General features: G+C 36.2%; 1 protein-coding gene across 3 annotated transcripts in view; it reads left to right on the top strand.

Annotated features, from left to right (window-relative positions):
• The window catches only part of CNST (consortin, connexin sorting protein), a 115,633-nt gene that overhangs the window by 39,550 nt on the left and 52,319 nt on the right, over positions 1-23,764 (top strand). For 2 of the 3 annotated variants that reach the window (XM_079929562.1, XM_079929563.1), the window contains exon 2: positions 219-644. The exons of the other annotated variant lie outside the window; for it this stretch is intronic. In XM_079929562.1, the coding sequence (XP_079785688.1) occupies positions 269-644 (376 nt within the window). In that variant the 5' untranslated portion in view covers positions 219-268. The remainder of the gene's footprint in view (positions 1-218; positions 645-23,764) is intronic. 3 annotated transcript variants of the gene reach the window in all.

Here is a 23,764-nt window from a genome sequence, read left to right as displayed (position 1 = left end):
GCAATAAACATACAGCCAGGGTTTAGAACCATTGTATTCAAGCAAGAACTAGGTGAGGTGGGGTAGGGTTGTAAGTGGGATAGAAGTAGTAGAAAAGAGCCTTAGTCATTTCTCTCTTCCCTACTTACAGTAGAACAACCCAGGAGAAGAGGAAAATCAAAGATCCCCGAAAATCCAGAGTTTAAAAAATGAATGTTTTTTTCTTTTTGTCATTGTAGACATTGAAGGACTTTAATGAAACTTAAACGGTTCAACAAAAGATGCTCTAATGGATGACAGTGAAACTCCTACATATAATCTGCAGATAGAACCACAAGTTGGATGTCATCCTGGTGATGGCGTGGAAAGTACTGTAACATGCTTGCCCTCTGCATCAGATGAAAATGAAAATCAACTTGATGGTGATGGGCATGAGCTTCTGACCAGCAGTGACAGTGCAATGGGTAAACCTGAAGCGTTTGAGCCGGACAGTCTCAACAATAATGAAAGCTGCACATCAAGCTGTGAGGTGGCTGCAGGTGAGAACTTGGAAAACACTGCTTGTGAAGGCCCCAAAGATGGACAGGCCTTCTTGAGAAAGGACCAAAAAATACCTGGAAAAAGTTCAAGAAGCAAAAAAGGCACTGTTAAGAAGATACCACAAGGTATTTTTAAAAAATTATTTATACTATTGTTTAAGAATAAAGTCTTCCCATCCCATACTGTGTGTATTGTCCTGCTTCTTGCTTTTCTTCTCTTAATATATTCCAGAGCTAGTTCTGTGATAGCACATACAGATACATCTGTGTGGTATGCCATGCATGTGACGTATGTCTCTATAGTGTTCCATTATATGGGTGTACCATAAAGTATTTAACCACTTCTTTATGGCTGTTCCCAGCATTCTGATGTAATAAGTGTGCTGAAATTGACATTCTTTGTACCTGTCTTCTCACTAGGTGCTTTAAATATATATATATATAGAGCCTCCTTCCTTTATATATTAGACCATTTTCTACCAATATCAACCTTAAAAGTTTCCTTCTTTCATCACTTTGGCTTTGATTTCTACCCTGTGAGTTTATGGGCTAGTACAATCTTACTCAGCCTCTTTATAGGATCTTTCCATCTCACTTAGTAGGTGAGTGGTAAACATTAACATGTATTAATATACATCATCTAACAATGTTGAATAAGACATCTAGCTTTATATTACTTTGGTTACAAAGTAAATCAGAGTATTTCTCATCTGGCTTGTAAGTTGGCAGTTAAAATTTGGAGCTGTGGACTTTTTTGCCTGAGTCACAGGGCACGCTTGGGAAAAGGCAGCCTCTCGTTATTTTTGATCAAAACCATTTGTCTCTAGAGAGTTCTTGACACCCTAGACTGGGACTCTTTAGTGTAGCACCACTTTACCCACACAAACAGCTGCTCTGGTGAACAAAATGGAGTGTCTCCTCTCTTCTGCTTCTTTGGCTGATTAGAAACATAGCCAGTCTGTCCATATCCTATTTTTTATTTGTATTTGTTTATTTGGAGTAAAATATGAAACTTCCTGGTTTCTACAAATCAATCCTTGTTTATTCAATCGGGCAATTTGATAACTTTTTAATGTAACTCATTAAACTCATTTGGCTTTCCAATTAATGGATCCCTTTTTCTTTGCTTTTCCTTAGTAGACTCAAAGCAAATTAAAAAAATTTTTGACAAGAGAAGTGAAAGCATTTTCTTAAAAGAACTAATTGTAAACAGATGATATACACAGTGCTATCTGTATATAAATTGATTTATTCAGTAACCATAATTCAAGTGCTATTTGACTGTTCCTTTCTAATCTGATCTAGTGATGTTTTTAAGAACTGACACCTAGTTGCATATATATAAGGGTCAATCATAGCTTCAGGATTCATGGCTCCTTTTATTTCTTCTTTCCATGACCTATTCCAGTTACCCTAGGTGTGATTATATAATTTCAAGTTATTTAGTGATTATCAGTGAGCAGATATGTATAAAATTACTGTCCCCTTATGCATTTGAAATATATGACTTATAAAAGTTAGGGACAGCCTTTATACAGATTATTTAAAAAGTTATTTTATATATCTTTAATAAAATGAGTTTAAGAGTGTAAGAAAACTGAATTAGGAGTTGTACAACCTAAGTTCAAATCTTACTTCTGGTCCTGGGTCACTTGGTGAGACTTAACCATTCTGTACTTTAGTTTCCTCATCTGTGTAATGATGATGTTCATCTACATATATCTATAAAACTCCTTTCTGAGCTGTGAATTTCTCAGATTTCTGAATAGAGATGGTATAGTCTAAACTCAATTAAAATTTGGTGATTCCCCTCCATTGTATCTATAGAGTTTTTCATGTATAAGCGGTACGTTGGTACATTTTTGTTTTTAATCATCATCTTTAGCTGGAGTACTGAAAAAGCCCCCTAAAGATGTCTCCCATCTTGTTTCTTGCTAATCCATTCTTCATGTCAAAACTAAAAATGCACAGAGTTTATGGTTAGAGATCTATGGGCATATTTACTCTTTACTATTTAATTCTAAGATACTAAGTAAATAAAGTTTCACAAAATTAGCAGATAAGTACTTTTCTAATAATAGAGTAGCTTCTCAAATGTGAAATGAAATGACATATAAAACATGATATTCAATTCCAAACCAGAAATAAGTTTTTTGTAGGTGGGTGCCCTCTCAACAGTTTTTTGGAAACATACATTAAGGTGAATTTATTCACTGTTATGCTTACCTAGTTTAATTTGTAGTAATTTTTCATGTATCCAAAAGCTAGTACTAGGGGAAAAAAATTGGAGCAATAGTATTAGGGGACATCATTATTTACTGGTTTTCTGGAAGCAGCATTTCTGTAAACCTGCTAAAACCTGGAACTTGTCCCCAGGAAAAGTCCAGTTGTCATTATGTTACAAGAATTTTTTTTTCTTAAGAGAATGGAGCAGGGTTTCAAGCTGCATTGCATCAAGTTTTCACTGTGGTTAAATCTGGTGTAGCTTTAGGTAAATGTCCTAAAAACGAATGAAAATGAATCAATAATATTTTTAAATTTTTTATTGAAGTATAGTTGAAACCAATAAATTTTTAACAGCTTGATTGAGATATAATTCACATACTATATAATTCACTCATACATTTAAAGTATACGGCAGTTCAGTGATTTTTAGTATATTCACAAAGCCGTGTAATCATTGCCACAGTCAGTTTTAGAACATTTTCATCACCACAAAAAGAAATCCCTTACCTATTAGCAGTCACTCCCCATTTCTCAGACTCTGCCCTTAAAAAGCCTATGGGAGCTCTCACGGGCATGCGTTTGTTAAATTCCCTTGGAGTTTCGTGAGGTTCATTTCTTGAAATGCTTTTTCAGATCTGCTGTATATAAAATCTAAATATTGAGTTTAGGATACTCAGACAAATGTGTATCCTAACTAAGTGAGCCTTTTATATGAAAGGAGAAAATAAATAATGGTTTTTGAGTTCAGGACAGTCTGGCTGGAGGCAGAGGTGCTTAAATAATCAGGTAAGCTTGTAGAGCTAGACATTGGCTTAGTGTGGCTCATTAAATTTCCTAACGAATAATTAGAGCTCTGCTTCTTTAAGGGCTCAGCAAAGCAAACAAGGTGTAAGAAGTGCTGTTCTTTCCACTCAAGAAAAGTGCCCTTTGTGGCATATGAGAAGAAAATAAGGATAATCTTTTGAATGTTTATATGTCAGAGCCTCCTATGATGACACATTCCTACTAAAACGCTTAAAACATGAGTGATTTAGCTAGTGAAAGTAGTGGTCTTTCATCCTTGTTTGAGTCCCATCCCCCAAAACAGTCCTGAGGTATTAATAGTAATTTTCAAGACGCTGCCTAAAATAAAGTTGTGGCTATTTTGATGTCTTTCCTTCTTTATATTGACATTGAAAAAAATGCCTTCATTGCTGTAATTTCATATTATGATTCTTTGAGCCATTGCACAACTAAATTCCTCAAATCACCTGCATATGCTCATGCATATCTTGGCCATAAGTTTGGAAAATGGATCAGAAATAAATTTGAATACATGGTTATGTAGTTCCTATGCTAAGACTCTATGTGCTTTGTTCCTTTTATTTTCCTTCCAAAATTTCCTCTCTCAAAGGTTCAAGTTAGTGCCATGAAAATAGAGAGAAGAGTGCTCAACATTTAAATATCTTCAGTTGTTGGCTAAACACATTTAAGCAGTTAAAAGGAAATATTCCTTCCTTTTCCTCAACACTACATACTAGTATTATGAGAGATAAAGTTGAAAATGAGCCAGCTTCCTTCTGACCTGACCTGGGGTCAAAGGGATAACTTATGTAATTATAGCATAATTACCATTTGCTTTGCATGGCCCATTCCCCTCCTGTGCCCTCAGGTGGCAGCCTCTGCCTTTAGAGGGAGCAGCACAGGGGTCTGTGGTTAGGAGCTCAGGCCACAGTCAAGCTGCCCTGTGACCTAAGGCAAGTGACCTGACTCCTCTCAACCTGGCTCCTTATAAATTAATGGCTAAGGATAAAATGAAGCACTTAGTAGACATTCCAAGTGGTAGCACTGTTTTCTAGATTGGGCGTTATTGTCTGATAGGATAATTATCTTTGTCAACTGAAAAAAAGAAAAAAGCACAACCTAAAAGTTCAGAATTAAGTTTTATTTGGCGACAAAACTGAGAACTTAAGCCCAGGAGACAGCCTCTCAGATAGCTCTAAGGAACTGCTCCGAAGAGGTAAGGGAGGAGCCAGGATAGTAGGAGTTTTTGCAACAAAGGCCAGGTAGTTGGAACATCAAAAGATCACTGTTAACTAGAGAAAACCAGACATCTCAAGGAATTTAGCGCTTTTCTATGAATGGGAAGATGCAAGAGTCTGGGCTCATTGAAATCATTCCTTTGATATACACCTCAGCTTTCTGGGGCCAGTATCCTGTGCTTGCTTATGCTGAGTCTCCTCTGGGTGAATCATTGGGGTGGCTGCAGAGGCTGACTGTTAGAGGGTGGGCATCCTCTTTCTATCCTCAGTTCCCTCAGGGTTCACCTTCTGGGCAGCTGTACTGTGATGGCTTGATGGCTGCAGCATCCTTTGTTTACTGATATGGCAGGCAACATTTTTTCTTTAACATCTTACTAAGTTCACTGATTCTTTTTCCTGCTTGCTCAAGTCTGCTGTTGAATCCCCTAGTGAAGTTTTCATTTCAATCACTGTATTTTTAAGTTCCAGAGTTTTTGTTTCACTTCTGTTGATAATTACTATCTCTTTAATTGATATTCTTATTTTGTTCATAACATTGTTTTCCTGATTTCCTTTGTCCATGGTTTCCATTAGCTCTTTGGGCATATTTAAGACAGGTGATTTAAAGTGGTTTTCTAATCCAACATTTGGGCTTCCTCAAGGATGCTTCCGTCAGTTTATTTCCTCTGAATGGGCCATACTTTAGTGTTTCTTTGTATGCTGTGTGACTTTTTGTTGTTGAAAACTGGACACTTGAATATTATAATGTGGTAACTCTGGAAATTATATTCTCCCTCTTTCTCAAGGTTGGCTGTTCTTGATTGAAGTTATGGTTTGTATTCCTTTTCTATTCTTTATGGCTCTATGCTTAGGTCCTTCCTTAACACTTAGCCAGACCATTTACAATTCTGCCTCAGCCTTCACTTCCTGCTGCCACTGAGCTTATTCATCCAGTGGGAAAAGCTTAAGGTGTTCTCCCGTCCCTAATAAGCATGCTTCCTGGCCTGGGCATATGTGTAACTTTCTAAATTCCCTACTATATGCCAGCGCTTTTGAATGCTCTGATTTCCCAAAGAAACTCTATCCCTGGCCTTTGCTCCCTGGTTTTAAGCAGTCTATTGTATGCCTCAGTTGTGAATTTTTTGCCCCAGGTGGCTGCAGATTTTTTGATCGCTTGATAATGTAACAAAGCAAGGGCTTCTGTGCCCCCAGCAGAAACTCTGGCACAAACTCTGAGAGCTGGTGTTTGCAGCAAAATAAGGGTTTTTTGCAAGGCACCAAGTGAGGGAGTGGGAACCAAGTCTTAGATCCAATTCAACTTGGTCTTTAAGTTATGGGGTTTTTTGTTTTTGTTTTTTGTTTTTAGGGGAAGAAAGGCTGGCATTGTCATTTTGTGACATTTCTTAGTCAGTGTTTCAGGAGTCAGTATGTCTCTGGTTTACAATTTTCAGGCCAGGTGGTCCACAGCTTGGGGAAATCTATTAGCTTATCTTGCCATAGAGAAACAACTTGAGTTTGTATGTTAATGATGATATCTATAATAGTAATTTTAGTACATTAATGTTATCGACAACAGCAATTTTAGTCATCTGACTGGTATGTTTGTGTTCAGTTAGCACAGGATTGAGGTCAGAGAGGACAAGAAAGGGAATGAAGTTTTGCATAGAGAGATTGATCATAAACTCAGCAGGAGAACTTGGTTTTAGGGGCACTTGGTATAAGTAATGCTTGCCAGCAAAGCCTGCTGCTTTTCTGCTCTGAGGGGGTTCTGAGTTAGGTGAAACAGAGGTGAACACCTTGCATCAGTCCTTCAGGTAGTCCCAGACAGGTTCGAATAGAGAAACAATAATTTTCAAGTAAGATCTGCCCTGCTTCCTTTGGAACCAGGGACCAGTGTCCCATATAGGGAGGGTGCTGTTGTCTTCAAGACCGTTGCTGAGCTGGAGAGGGCAAGGGCTTTTAATATGCCACAAATCTCGCCTACCAGTTTTACAATGCCTTTTTCTTGATTCAGCATTCACTTTGTTCCTGTATATCTGTGACTGTTTTTCCAGAGTTCTGACAAAGTTGATTTCGGTAGTTCTAGTTTTTGTTTTTGTTTTTTTTTAATATTTCTATGAAGGGATGGGAGTTTGGAGCTGCCTACTCCATGATTTTGCTTATATCACTCAACACCTTTTAATTTTAGGGTTTCCAATAGCAAGAGCTATGCCCAGATGCATGGATTGAAAATGCTCTGAAGAATACTACTGTTCCGTATTTTTGTTTGATAGCACCTTTTTAGATAGGGATGCTGTTGATTAAGAAACATCACCTCAATCTTTGGGAAGTGATATTATCTTTGTTTTAGAGATGGAGGGCGCAAAAAGCTTAAATATTGAAGCCTCATAAGGATACAGTGGTTGAGAAGTTTAAATGCAGTAGAGCTCCAGGAAAACAGTTTGGTAGTTCCTCAAAGTTAAACATAGAATTACCATTTAATTCAGCAATTCTACTTCTAGACATGTACCCAAGGTAATTGAAAGTAAGGACTCAGATACCTGTACACCAGTGTTCATGGCAGCATTATTCACAGAAACCAAAAGGTATTAACAACCCAAATGTCCATTGACAAAATGTATGAAACAAACAAAATGTATGGAAAAAAACATATATATGGAAACATTATTCAGCCTTAAAAGGAGTGATAATCTGATATATGCTACAACATGGATGAACCTTGAAGACATTATGCTGAGTGAAACAAGCCAGACACAAAAGGACAAATATTGTTTGATTTCACTTACATGAGATATTTAGACTAGGCAAATTCTTGGAAACAGGAAGTAGAGTAGAGGTGTCGACTGAGAAAAAAGAAGGCAGAACCTAGAAGTTGAGAATGTTTAATTTGGCAGACTTTCTGAAGACCTAAACCCAGGAGGCAGCCTCTCAGATAGCTCTGAGTGGCTGTTCTTAAGAGGTAAAGTAAAAGCCAGGAGATACAGCAGTTTTTGCAACAAAAACCATCTAGTCAGAACATGGAAAGATGACTGTTAATTAAAGAAAACCAGACATCTCAAGTTAATGAATTTAGTGCTTTTCTATGTACAGGAAGATGTGAGAGTCTGGGCTCACTGAAATCATTCCTTTGATATGCATCATAATTATCTAGGGCCAGTATCCTGCTTTTTTCCATCCTGAATCCCATCAGGGTGCACCATTGGGGGGCAGCTGCAGTGGCTGATGATGGTGGCAGGCAGCCTGTTTGTCTCCATCCTGAGTTCCCTCAGGGCTCACCGTATGGGCAGCTGCAGTGGCTAATGGCTTGATGGCCGCAACCTCCTTTGTTTACTGATGTGGCAGAGGATTCCAGATGTGAAGCAGGAGGGGAATGGGGAGTTAATGTTGAATGGGTACAGAGTTTTGGGGGTGATGAGAAAGTTCTGGAAATGGTTAGTGGTGATGGCTGTACATCGTGAATGTAATTAATGTCACTGAATTGTACAGTTCAAAATGGTTAAAAAATGGTTTTATGTTACCTATAAAAAAAAAATCACCAAAAAAAGTTCATAGAGCTCCAGACTCACTGGTATGGACATATAGAGTTAATTTGATTGAAGCTTGCTGAGTTTTAAACAAAAGTTCTTGAGTATTTATTGAGCACTTACTGTATGACTGCCACCATGATGCATGCTTTGTATGAAATAGTTCATTTAATCTTCTCCAAAGCCTTACTAAGTACCACAATTAGCCTCAGTCTACAGATGAGGAATCTGAAAGCACAGAGATAAGTAAATTGCCCAATATCATATTGCTCACAAGTGACACTCTCAGGATTTGATCCCAGGCAGTCTGACTTCAGACTGAGCCTGATTGTTAGACCATGCTATTTGACTTTTTCTGAATTCTAATGTGTGTTTAAAGGAAAGTTGTTTCATGTTTGACTGACCATACTTTGCCTTTTCTCTGAGTATGTTGCCAGCCGTGCTTCTTCAGAACAATTCCTGCTTGCCAGCCTCAGCAAGATGAAACATAATCAGAGAAAGGGGTAATGGTTCACTCTGAAGGAAGTGGTGGAGTTTGGTTTGTTTCAGTAATTGTCTCTGAATCCTGGTATAACTTTTCCTCAGATTTCGTTATTAGATCTAGTCTCAATGTAGTGAAAGGGACCTTCGACAACTGGGTCAAGGAAAGTATTTTTATGAAAGCAGTGAATGTAGGTTTTTTCCCTAATACTTTTATTCAAAAAGCTCAGTGTTCTTAGTTGAAAGAAGAGAGGTCATGGAATTGTGGATAAATAGCAGTGTGTCTTACTTTATTTCTTATCTAAATGTAATTTCTGAGGAGAGTCTGTACAGGGCAGTATCCCCGTTTAACAGGTAGGAAAATTAAGAGGTTGACTTGCCTAGAGTTGCAGAACTAGAAAGCAGTCAATTTGGGATTCAAACCCAGGCACCTGACTTCAGAGTCAAGGCTCTCATTTAAGCTCTGATGAATTTCAATTGCTTTATCTATAATTTCTAATACCCACTTTATACTGTTGTGAGAGTCCAATGGCGTAGTGAATATGGGCTCGTAGTATACTCATACTCACATTTAACCAACTCACATTGGTTAAATGTGAGTATATACTCACATTTAACCAACTTTTTTCCCAAGAAGTATTTTAAGTACCTGCTCTGTGTTAGGCACTGTGCTCAGTATTGATGTCACAATGGTTAATCATACCCCTGCCCTTTAAAAGCTGACAGACCAGGCAGAGGGAACAGCATGAACAAAATGCAGATTGTTTTCTAAAGCCCCACAAACCTGCATATAAAATAGCTTCCTTATACTCTTGAGTAGTAGTATACAGTATATGAAATGCATTAAGCCTTCATTTTTTAAAATTGAAGTATAGTTGTCTTATAATGTTTTGTTAATTTCTGCTGTACAGCAAAGTGATTCACTTATACATATATATACATTCTTTTTTTAATACTCTTTCCCATTATGGTTTATCCCAGGATATTGAATATAATTCCCTGTACTATACAGTAGGACCTTGGTGTTTATCCATTCTGTATATAATAACCTACATCTGCTCACCCCAGCCTCCCACTCCATCCCTCCCCCAACCCCCTACCCCTTGGCAACCACAAGTCTGTTCTCTGTGAGTCTGTTTCTGTTTCATAGATAGGTTCATTTGTGTCATATTTTAGATTTCACATCTAAGTGATAGCGTGTGATATTTGTCTTTCTCTTTCTGACATACTTAGTATGATAATCTCTAGTTGCATCCATGTTGCAGCAAATGGCATTATTTCATTCTTGTTCATGGCTGAGTAGTGTGTGTGTGTGTTTGTGTGTGTGTGTATACATACACCATATCTTCTTTATCCATTCATCTGTCGATGGACATTTAGGTTGTTTCCATGTCTTGGCTATTGTGAATAGTGCAGCTATGAACATAGAGGTGAAATGCATTAAGCCTTTAAATAACCCTTCTCCCATCCCCAAACATCCCCATCAGCTTAGTTTACATTATAACTTTCACTATTTTATCCTAAGTATAGCCGTTGCTGCTATCTTTACCTAGGCCTTGATGTCTTCTATGTAGCATCTTTTCAACCCCCATTTTGCCTGTGATAATTTTTCATTATCTTGATTAATTACTACCTAAGGTATGAGATTTTTACCTTTAAATTATCTAGTCACATCATTCTCCCTGTCACGCAGAGAAACAGTTAATATCCCTTCGGTATATTAACAAATGGCAGATTTTAGATTATTAAAGAAGAATACTATGAGTAATTATGTCAGGGTACATTCCTGATGTTTCAGGGTAAAGGATACTGGTACTGTTCTTCCACAGGTGTGTCTCTTGACCACTATCAGAGACAGATTCTAAATTGAATAAAATAACTGTGTCAAAACTGACACAAAACTCAGGTGGTGTGATGAATTGAATACAATCTCTCAGTTAAGGTAATTCCTCTAATCTCTGGCCCAAGGCAGTTACAAGTAATTTTTTAAAAGAATGTGAAACCTCAATAGGTACATGTAAGCTATGATGTCTATTTTAGAACTTGATGAAGTTGACAGATATTAAATTAAATGAAGGCCTATGATTGACTGTCACCACCTACATATACTTATAAATAGAATCACCAAATTGCTTAATGAGGTGTTTTAACTATAGCCCATTTGACTTTCACAGATGAAGATAAATAGAATTTTTTGCTCCTATGTGGATGTGTAGATTCATACCTAGTAAAAGAAAGCTTCTTTTGTATTGAGTGACAATTTGTAATTAAGGTGAAATTATATGCGCTGATACATGTTTTGATTTGGCTTTTCTCAGTAACTATAAATACAGTTTTATCAGAAAAGTTTTAATATATTTAGAAGAAATTTTTGTATTAATTGATGATATATTCTTAATTTTTTCAAGCAAAACTTTGGTAAGACCATGTGACATGAGAAGTAATGACATAAAAATTATTTTGAACTCTACATGGAAAAATACTGAAACTTCCATGTTATGTCATAAATGCTTGATTACTATTACTTCAAAATGTTTTAGTACATTATAAAGGTATCAATTCACAATATGCTAATCTTTCTGAGTACTCATGGTTATGCTAGTGTTTATTTTCTTTATTGTCTTTATTAAAAATAAGTTTAATCATGTTCAAACTTACAATATTGGTGACTAATAGATAAGCAATTTAATACTCCAACGTAGTTTTTATAATTCCTATTATTCACCATGACATTAGCAATATGTGCTTCATTAGCTTTATTTACACTTTGCTCTGAATGTTTTCTTCAAAGTGAAAAAAGAAATGTAAAAGCACACTGTCTGAGAAGTGCTTTATGATTCCTGTGACCTTTTTAATTCAAGTGACAGTAAAACCTCTTTTTAGGATAAGCTTTGGGAGTACACCTACCTTTTGCATTCACTATCTCATTTAATTCTCACAATAATTTTATAAGTTGGTAGAGTGTCCAGATTACAGATCAGGAAACTGGGGGGTGAAGAGATTGACGGATGTGCTGCAGGTACAGCTAATACGTAGTGGAAGTAGGATGGGTACTTAGGGCTGCCCTGATTTCTGTCATTCTTCTTCCAACTCTTTGGGAATACATAGTTTTCTCAGTATGAGTTCTTTATCCTAGTAATGTGAAATTAATAAGGACGTATTTTAAGTAGTTTAAAAATCGATTATCCAGAATATGGCTAAATCCTGTTTTCCCATTGAATATTTTGTATGCCTAAGGCAAAGTATATCCTTGTCATTTAATAACATGTATAGTAACAATTTATATGTTTCTTTAAACCATGATAAAATTATTGTCCTTCAAGCTTGACAGCACTGGAAACAGAAACCTGCTTTTTAGTATGGAATGTGGCAGAATTCTTGCAAGGCCATGCACTTATTTTCTTGCATGAAACTCTGATATGCCACTGTTTATGCAATCTACATTTTATGCAAAGTTAGTCACAGTGGTTAAAAAAATACAATGTGTGTGGGGGAGGGCAGCTAGAAGATACTTGTATTAGACAGATACCCTTACCTTCAATTTTCTTAAATAATTGACAGCCTTGTTTACAGTGATATTTTACATTTCAATTCATTTATTTATTTAAATTGTACGTATTTAAGGTGTGCAACATGATGGTTTGATATACATAGTGAAATGATTACTACAGTCAAGCTAGTTAACATATCTCCTCACATAGTTACCATTTATTGTGTGATGACTGCAACTGAAATCTTCTCTCAGTATATTTTCAGTGTACAATACAGTATTATTAAGTATAGTCATCATGCCTGTACATTAGATTTCTAGATTTATGCATCCTACATAACTACAACTCTGTACCTTTTGATCAACATCTCCCCGTCTGCCCCCACCAGTCCCTGGGAACCATCATTATACTACTTTGCTTCTGAGTTTCATTTAAAAAAAAAATTTTTTTTTTTTAGATTGCACATGTAAGGTGAAATCATGCAGTGTTTGTCTTTCTCTGTCTAGCTTATTTCACTTAGCATAATGTCCTCCAAGTTCATCCAAGTTGTCACAACAGGCAGGATTTTCTTCTTTCTCATGGCTGAGTAATATTCCATTTTATATGTGTACCACCTCTTCTTCGGCTGTTTATCCATTGATAGACACTTGTATTATTTCCATATCTGGGCTATTATAAGTAATGCTGTAATGAACCTGGGGGAGCAGATATCTCTTTGAGTCTTGATTTCATTTCCTTTGGGTATATACCCAGAAGTAGGTTAGCTGGATAATATGGTAGTTGCAGTTTTACGTTTTTGAGGAATGTTTGTCCTGTTTTCCACAATAGTTGTACCAATTTGCATTTCCACCAACAGGGTACAATCAAATTGTTTTCTTGCTATTCATTTGTTTGAATTCCTTATATATTTCGGATGTTAGCCCCTTTTCAGATGGGATGGTTTGCAAATATTTTCTCCTATTTCATAGGTTGTCTCTTCACTTTGTTGATTGTTTCCTTTACTGTGCAGAAGCTTTTTAGTTTAATGAAATCCCATCTTCTACTTTTGCTTTTGTTGTCTGTGCTTTTGGTGTCATGTCTGAAACATTATTGCCTAGACCAATGTCAAGAAGATTTTCCCCTATGTTTTGTTCTAATTGTTGTATGGTTTCAGGTCTTACATTTAAATCTTCAGTTCATACTGAGTTGATTTTTTTTTTTTGATTTTTGTATATGTAGTGAGATAAGCGTCCAATTTCATTCTTCCGCATGTGGAAAACCAGTTTTCTCAGTACCATTTATTGAAGAAACTATCCTTTCTCCAATTATTTGTTTCTTGCATCTTTGATCAAGTTCATAATTGTGTGGATTTATTTCTGAGCTCTCTGTTGTGTTCCATTGGTCTGTATGTCTGTTATTATTGCCAACCATCTTATTTTGAATACTAAAACTTTGTAGTATTTTTTGAAATCAGGTACTGTGATGCCTCTAACTTTGTTCTTTTTACTCAAGACTGCTGTGGCTATATGTGATCTTTTGTGGTTCCATATACATTTTAGGACTTATTTCTTTGAAAACTGCCATTGAAATTTTGATAGGGATTCCATTGAATCTGTAGATTGCTGAGTATTATAGATATTTTAAAATTCTTCCAACCCATGAACATAGTATATCTTTCTACTTATTTGTGTCTTCTTAGTTCCTTTCATAAATATTTATTGTTTTCAGTGTACAGAGCTTTCCCCTACTTGGTTAAATTTATTCCTAAGTACTTGATCGTTTTAAAGCTATTGTAAATAGGATTTTTTTCTTTATTTCTTTTCCAGATGGCTCATTGTTAGTGTATAGCAACGCAACTGATTTTTGTATGTTGATTGTATATTCTGCAACTTTACTGAAATCATTTATTAGCTCTAACAGTTTTTTAGTGGCATCCTGAGGGTTTTCTATTTTATAAGATCATATCATCTGCAAACAGACAGTTTTACTTCTTCCTTTTTGAGTTTGATGCCTTATATTTCTTTTTCTTGCCTAATTGCTCTGGCTAGGACTTCCAGTACTGTGTTGAATAGGAGTGGTGAGAGTGGGCACCTTTGCCTTGTTCATGACCTTAGAGGAAACTATTTTAATATTTCACTGTTGAGTGTGATGTTATCTGTGGGTTTGTCATATATGGCTTTTATCATGTTGAGGTTTCCGTCTGTAACTTCTATGTCAAGAGTTTTATCAGGAAAGGATATTGAATTTTGTTAAGTAACTTTTCTCACATCTACTGAGATGATCATATGATATTTATCCTTCATTCAGTTAATGTGCTGTATCACATTGATTGATTTCTGTATGTTGAACCATCCTTGCATTCCAGAAATAAATCCTGCTTGATCATGGTGTCCAATCCCTTAAATGTGCTGTTGAATTCAATTTCCTAGTATTTTGTTGAGAGTTTTTACATCTTTATTCATCAGAGATATTGGTCTATAGTTTACTTTTCTTGTAGTATCTTTATTTGGCTTTACTATTGGGGGAAATGCTGGCTTTGTAAAAATGGGATTGGGACTGTTCCCTCTTCTTTGATTTTTGGAAGAATTTAAGAAGGATTGACATTAATTTTTCATTAAATATTTGGTAGAATTCACCAGTGAAACTATATGGGCTTGGGCTTTTCTTTTTTGGGAGGTTTTTGATTACTGATTCAATCTGCTTACTCATTACTGGTCTGTTCATATTTTCTATTCATGATTCATTCTTGGTATGGTGTATGTTTCTAGGAACTTATCCATTTCTTCTTGGTCATCCAATTTGTTGACATATAAATTGTTCATAATAGTCTCTTATGATCCTTTTTATTTCTGTGGTATTAGTTGTAATGTCTTCTTTTTCATTTCTGATTTTATTTATTTGAGACTTCTCTCTTTTTTTCTTATTGTAGCTAAAGATTTGTCAATTTTGTTTATCTTTCCAAAAAACCAACTCATTGTTTCATTGGTCTTTTCTTTTGTTTTTCTAGTCTCTATTTCATTTGTTTCTACTCTAATCTTTATTGTTTCTTTCCTTTTGCTAACTTTGGGCTTAGTTTGTTCTTTTTCTAGTTCCTTGAGGTATAAGGTTAGTTTAAACGTTTATTTGAGATTACTATATAGTTTCTTCTTATCGCGGCTTTTTCTGCATCACATAAGTTTCGATAAGTTGTGCTTTCATTTTCATTTTTCTCAAGATACTTTTTACTTCCCTTTTGATTTCTTTTTTGATCCATTGGTTGTTCTGGAGTGTGTTGTTTAATTTTCACTTACTTACGAATTTCCCAAATTTCCTCCTGCTATTGATTTCTAGTTTTATAACATGGTGGTCAGAAAAGACACTGGATATGATTTCAGACTTTTAAAATTTGTTAAGGCTTGTTTTGTGGCCTAACATATGATCTATCCCGGGGAATAAGTTGATAAGATCCTGTGCTCTATTGCCGTTAGATACAATGTTTTATATAGTTCTGTTAGGACCTTTTGATCTATAGTGTTGTTCAAGTCCACTTTTCATTATCAGCCTGTATGATCTATTCATAGCTGAAAGTGGGGTATTGAAGTCCTCTATTATTATTATATTGCTGTCTATTTCTCTCTTCAGTTTAGTTAATATGTGCTTATATATATTTATATATGTGCTTGGTTACATATCTGTTTACAATTATTATATCCTCTTGATAAACTGACCCCTTTATGTGACCTTTGTCTCTTTTGACAGTTTTTGACTTAATTTTGTCTGATATAAGTACAGCAACTCCTCCTCTCTCTGTTTATCATTTGCATATAATAATGTTTTTCATCCCTCACTTTCAGCCTATGTGTGCCTTAAAGCCAAAATGAGTCTCTTGAAACAATTGTTGGATCTTGTTTTTTAAATCACTCAGGCACCCTATGTTTTTTGATTAGAGAGTTTAATCCAGTTACACTTGAAGTAATTATCAGTAGGTGAGGATTTACTATTGCCATTTTATAAATTGTTTTCTGGCTGTTTTGTAGTTCCTCTCTTCCTTTCTTTCTGTCTTCATTATTTGATAATTTTTATAGTGGTATGCTTTGATATCTTTATCTTTTGTGTGTCTACTGCAGGATTTTTTTTTTTTTGGTTACCATGAGGCTTATATAAAACATCATATATATATATATATATATATATATACACACACACACACACACACACACACATATATATATATATATAAAATTGTATTTTTAGCTGATGACAGTTTAATTTTTACCATAATCAAAAAGTACAGTTTAGGGAATTCCCTGGAGGTCCAGTGCTTAGGACTCTGCACTTTCACTGCTGAGGCGGTTCAATCCCTGGTCAGGGAACTAAGATCCCACAGGCTGCAGAGCATGGCAAAAAAAAAAAAAAAAAAAGTAGTTTAACTTCTCCTCCCCTGACATTTTATGTTATTGATGTCACAGTTTACATTTTAAATATATGGTTTATCTATTAACACTTTATTGTAGCTATAGTTACTCACAATACTTCTGTCTTTTAACTTTTATACCAGAGTTAAAAGTGTTTACGTCAATCACGTGATACATTACATTAACAAAATGAAGAATAAAAATCATATGATCATCTCAATAGATGCAGAAAAAGCTTTTGACAAAATCCGACACCAATTAATGGTAAAAACTCTCCACAAATTGGGTATAGAGGGAATATACCTCAGCATAATAAAGGCCATACATGACAAGCCCACAGCTACTGTTATACTCAACTGTGAAAAGCTGAAAGCAGTCTCTCTGAGATCAAAAACAAGACAAGGATGCCCACCTTTGTCACTTTTATTCAACATAGTATTCGAAGTCTTCCATCAGACGAGAAAAAGAAAAGGAATCCAAATGGGAAAGGAAGAAATAAAACTGTCACTGTTTGCAGATGACATGATAACTAAGCATAGAAAATCCTAATGATGCCACCAAAAAACTATTAGAACTCATCAATGAATTTGGCAGAGTTGCAGGATGAAAAATTAGTACACAAAATCTGTTGTGTTTCTATATACTAACAACAAACTATCAGAAAGTGAAATTAAGAAAACAACCCCATTTACAATTTCCTCAAAAAGAATACAATAAGTAAATATAACTAAGGAGGTAAAAGACCTGCACTAAGAAAGCTACAACACTGATGAAAAAAACTACAGATAACACAGATTGAAAGATATACCATGCTCATGGATTGGAAGAATATTGTTAAAATGACTGTAGTACCCAAAGCAATCTACAGATTCAGTGCAATCCCTATCAAAATACCAATGGCATTTTTCATAGAAATACAGCAAATAAATCTACAATTTGTATGGAAGCACAAAAGACTGAATAGCCAAAACAATCTTATGAAAGAAGAAACAAGCTGGAGGTATCATGCTCACTCATTTCAAGCTGTTCTACAAATCTACAGTAATCAAAACAATATGCTACTGGCACAAAAATAGATGCATATACCACTGGAACAGAATAGAGAGCCCAGAAATGAGCCCACACTTATATGGACAATTAAAGACAAAGGAGGCAAGAGTATACAATGGGGAAAATTTAACCTCTTAAATAAATAGGGTTTGGAAAACGGGACAGCTACATGAAAGAATCAAACTGAGCCACTTCCTCACACCACAAAAATAAACTCAAAATGGATTAAAGACCTAAATGAAAGACCTGAAACCATAAAACTAGAAGAAAACATAGGCAGTACACTCTTTGTCATTGGTCTTAGCAGTAGTTCTTTGGATATGTTTCTGCAGGGAAGGGAAACAAAAGCAAAAATAAGTAAGTCAAACTAAAAAGCTTTTGCACAGTGAAGGAAACTGTCAACAAAACAAAAAGGCTGACTACTGAATGGGAGAAAATATTTCCAAATTATATATTTGAGAAGGGGTTAATATCCAAAATATACAAAGAACTCATACAATGTGATATCAAAAAACCAGACAACGCAGTTAAAAAATGGGCAGAGGACCTGAGTAGACATTTTTCCAAAGAAGATGTACAGATGGCCAACAGTCACATAAAAAGATGCTCAAGACTGAGCTCTGCCCACCAGAGCAACACCCAGCTCTACCCACTACCAGTCCCTCCCATCAGGAAACTTTCACAAGCCTCTTAGTTAGCCTAATCCACAGGAGGGCAGACAGCAGAAGCAAAAAGAACTACAATCCTGCAGCTTGTGGAACAAAAACCACATTCACAGAAAGATAGACAACATGAAAAGGCAGAGGGCTATGTACCAGATGAAGGAACAAGATAAAACCCCAGAAAAACAACTAAATTAAGTGGAGATAGGCAACCTTCCAGAAAAAGAATTCAGAATAATGATAGTGAAGATGATCCAGGACCTCAGAAAAACAATGGAGGCAGAGATCGAGAAGATGCAGGAAATGTTTAACAAAGACCTAGAAGAATTAAAGAACAAACACCTAGAAGAATTAAAGAACAAACAAACAGAGATGAACAATACAATAACTGAAATGAAAACTACACTAGAAGGAATCAAGAGCAGCATAATTGAGGCAGCAGAACGGATAAGAGACCTGAAAGACAGAATGGTGGAATTCACCGCCACGGAACAGAATAAAGAAGAAAGAATGAAAAGAAATGAAGAAAGCCAAAGAGACCTCTGGGACAACATTAAATGCAACAACATTCGCATTATAGGGGTCCCAGAAGGAGAAGAGAGAGAGAAAGGACCCGAGAAAATATTTGAAGAGATTAGAGTCAAAAACTTCCCTAACATGGGAAAGGAAATAGCCACCCAAGTCCAGGAAGCACAGCGAGTCCCATACAGGATAAACCCAAGGAGAAACAGGCCAAGACACATAGCAATCAAATTGACAAAAATTAAAGACAAAGAAAAATCATTGAAAGCAACAAGAGAAAAACGACAAATAACATACAAGGGAACACCCATAAGATTAACGGCAGATTTCTCAGCAGAAACTCTACAGGCCAGAGGGGAGTGGCATGATATATTTAAAGTGATGAAAGGGAAGAACCTACAACCAAGATTACTCTCCCTGACAAGGATCCCATTCAGATTAAATGGAGAAATCAAAACCTTTACAGACAAGCGAAAGCTAAGAGAATTCATCACCACCAAACCAGCTCTACAACAAATGCTAAAGGAACTTCTCTAAGTGAGAAACAAAAGAGAAGAAAAGGACCTACAAAAACAAACCCATAACAATTAAGAAAATGGTAATAGAAACATACATATCGATAATTACCTTAAATGTGAATGGATTAAATGCTCCAACCAAAGAACATAGACTTTCTGAATGGATACAAAAATAAGACCCATATATATGCTGTCTACAAGAGACCCACTTCAGACCTAGGGACACATACAGACTGAAAGTGAGGGGATGGAAAAAGATATTCCATGCAAATGGAAATCAAAAGAAAGCTGGAGAAGCAATACTCATGTCAGATAAAATAGACTTTAAAATAAAGAATGTTACAAGAGACAAGGAAGGACACTACATAATGATCTAGGGACCATTCCAAGAAGAAGATATGACCATTATAAATATATATACAACCAACATAGGAGCACCTCAATACATAAGGCAACTGCTAACAGCTATAAAAGAGGGAATCAACAGTAAGACAATAATAGCGGGGGACTTTAACACCTCACTTACACCAATGGACAGATCATCCAAAATGAAAATAAATAAGGAAACAGAAGCTTTAAATGACACAATAGACCAGATAGATTTAATTGATATTTATAGGACATTCCATCCAAAAACAGCAGATTACACTTTCTTCTCAAGTGCTCACAGAACATTCTCCAGGATGCGTCATGTCTTGGGTCACAAATCAAGCCTCAGTAAATTTAAGAAAATTGAAATCATCTCAAGCATCTTTTCCTGCCACAAAGTTGTGAGATTAGAAATCAATTACAGGAAAAAAAAAAGTTAAAAAAACAAACACATGGAGGCTAAACAGTACATTACTAAATAACCAAGAGATCACTGGAGAAATCAAAGAGTAAATCAAAAAATACCTAGAGACAAATGACAACGAAAACACAATGATGCAAAACCTGTGGGATGAAGCCAAAACAGTTCTAAGAGGGAAGTTTATAGCAATACAAGCCTACCTCAAGTAACAAGAAAACTCTCGAACAATCTAACCTTAAACCTAAAGGAACTAGAGAAAGAAGAACAAACAAAACCCAAAGTTAGTAGAAGGAAAGAAATCATAAAGATCAGAGCAGAAATAAATAAAATAGAAACAAAGAAAACAATAGCAAAGATCAATAAAACTAAAAGCCGGTTCTTTGAGAAAGTAAACAAAATTGATAAACCATTAGCCAGACTCATGAAGAAGAAGAGGGACAGGACTCAAATCAATAAAATTAGAAATGAAAAAGAAGTTACAACAGACACCGCAGGAATACAAAGCATTCTAAGAGACTACTACAAGCAACTCTATGCCAATAAAATGGACAACCTGGAAGAAATGGACAAATTCTTAGAAAGATATAACCTTCCAAGGCTGAGCCTGGAAGAAATAGAAAATATGAACAGACCAATACAAGTAATGAAATTGAAACTGTGATTAAAAATCTTCCAAAAAGCAAAAGTCCAGGACCAGATGACTTCACAGGTGAATTCTGTCAAACATTTAGAGAAGAGCTAACACCCATACTTCTCAAACTCTTCCAGAAAATTGCAGAGGAAGGAGCACTGTGAAACTCATTCAATGAGGCCACCATCACCCTTATAGCAAAACCAGACAAAGATACTACAGAAAAAGAAAATTACAGACCAATATCACTGATGAATATAGATGCAAAAATTCTCAACAAAATACTAGCAATCAGAATCCAACAGCACATTAAAAGGATCATACACCATGATCAAGTGAGATTTCTCCCAGGGATGCAAGGATTCTTCAATATATGCAAATCAATCAATGTGATACACAATATTAACAAATTGAATAATAAAAACCATTTGATCATCTCAATAGATGCAGAAAAAGCTTTTGACAAAATTCAACACCCATTTATAATAAAAACTCTTCAGAAAGTGGGCATGGAGGGATCCTACCTCAACGTAATAAAGGCCATATACGACAACCCCACAGCCAACATCATTCTCAGTGGTGAAAACCTGAAAGCATTTCCTCTAAGATCAGGAACAAAACAAGGATGTCCTCTCTCACCACTATTATTCAACATAGTTTTGGAAGTCCTAGCCACAGCAATCAGAGAAGAAAAAGAAATAAAAGGAATACAAATTGGAAAAGAAGAAGTAAAACTGTCACTGTTTGCAGATGACATGATACTATACATAGAGAGTCCTAAAGATGCCACCAGAAAACTACTAGAGCTAATCAATGAATTTGGTAAAGTTGCAGGATACAAAATTAATGCAGAGAAATATCTTGCATACCTATACACTAATGATGAAAAATCTGAAAGAGAAATTAAGGAAACACTCCCATTTACCATTGCAACAAAAAGAATAAAGTACCTAGGAATAAACCTACCTAGGGAGACAAAAGACCTGCATGCAGAAAACTAAAATACACTGATGAAAGAAATTAAAGATGATACAAACAGATGGAGAGATATACCACGTTCTTGGATTGGAAGAATCAATATTGCAAGAATGACTATACGACACAAAGTAATCTACAGATTCAATGCAATCCCTATCAAATTTCCAGTGGCATTTTTTACAGAACTAGAACAAAAAATCTGAAAATTGTATGGAGACACAAAAGACCCCGAATAGCCAATGCAGTCTTCAGGGAAGAAAACAGAGCTGGAGGAATCAGACTCCCTGACTTCAAACTATACTACAATGCTACAGTCATCGAGACAATATGGTACTGGCACAGAAACAGAAATATATAGATCAATGGAACAGGATAGAAAGCCCAGAGATAAACCCACGCACCTGTGGTCACCTAATCTATGACAAAGGATGCAAGGTTATACAATGGAGAAAAGACAGTTTCTTCAATAAGTGTTGCTGGGAAAACTGGACAACTACATGTAAAAGAATGAAATTAGAACGCTCCCTAACACCATACACAAAAATAAACTCAAAATGGATTCGAGACCTAAATGTAAGACTGGACACTATAAAACTCTTGGAGGAAAACAAGAACAACACTGTTTGACATAAGTCACAGCAAGATCTGTTTTGATCCACCTCCTAGAGTAATGGAAATAAAAACAAAAATAAACAAATGGGACCTAATGAAACTTAAAACCTTTTACAAAGCAATCTACAAACAAGATGAAAAGACAGCCCTCACTATGGGAGAAAATATTTGCAAGCGAATCAACAGACAAAGGGTTAATCTCCAAAATATACAAACAGCTCATACAGCTCAATATTAAAAAAAGAAACAAACCAATCTAAAAATGGGCAGAAGACCTAAATAGACATTTCTCCAAATTAGACATACAGATGGCCAAGAAGCACATGAAAAGCTGCTCAACATCACTAATTATTAGAGAAATGCAAATCAAAACTACAATGAGGGGCTTCCCTGGTGGCGCAGTGGTTGAGAATCTGCCTGCTAATGCAGGGGACACGCGCATTCGAGCCCTGGTCTGGGAAGATCCCACATGCCGCAGAGCGGCTGGGCCCGTGAGCCACAACTACTGAGCCTGCACGTCTGGAGCCTGTGCTCCGCAACAAGAGAGGCCGTGATAGTGAGAGGCCCGCGCACCGCGATGAAGAGTGGCCCCCCCCCAGCTTGCCACAACTAGAGAAAGCCCTCGCACAGAAATGAAGACCCAACACAGCCAAAAATAAATAAACAAAAACAAACAAACAAAAAAAGCCAAGCATTTAAAAAAAAATTACAATGAGGTATCATCACCTCACACCAGTTAGAATGGGCATCATCAGAAAATCTACAAACAGCAAATGCTGGAGAGGGTGTGGAGAAAAGGGGACCCTCTTGCACTGTGAGAATGTAAATTGATACAGCCACTATGGAGAACAGTATGGAGGTTCCTTAAAAAACTAAAAATAGAATTACCATATGACCCAGCAGTCCTACTACTGGGCATATACCCAGAGGAAACCATAATTCCAAAAGACACATGTGGGCTTCCCTGGTGGTACAGTGGTTGAGAGTCCACCTGCCAATGCAGGAGACACAGGTTCGTGCCCCGGTCCGGGAAGATCCCACATGCCGCGGAGCGGCTAGGCCCGTGAGCCATGGCCGCTGAGCCTGCGCGTCCGGAGCCTGTGCTCCGCAACAGGAGAGGCCACAACAGTGAGGCCCGCGTACTGCAAAAAATAAAAAACAAAAAACACATGCACCTGAATGTTCATTGCAGCACTATTTACAGTAGCCAGATCATGGAAGCAAGCTAAATGCCCATCTACAGATGAATGGGTAAAGAAGATGTTTTTTATATATATATATATACACAATGGAATATTACTCAACCATCAAATGGAGTGAAATTGGGTCATTTGTAGAGACGTGGATGTATCTAGAGACTGTCATACAGAGTGAAGTAAGTCAGAAGGA

Source organism: Stenella coeruleoalba, assembly GCF_951394435.1.
Source record: "Stenella coeruleoalba genome assembly, chromosome: 1".
Lineage (NCBI taxonomy): Eukaryota > Metazoa > Chordata > Mammalia > Artiodactyla > Delphinidae > Stenella > Stenella coeruleoalba.
The sequence above is the reverse complement of the archived record's forward strand: the minus strand, read 5'-3'. Positions and strand labels throughout refer to the sequence as shown.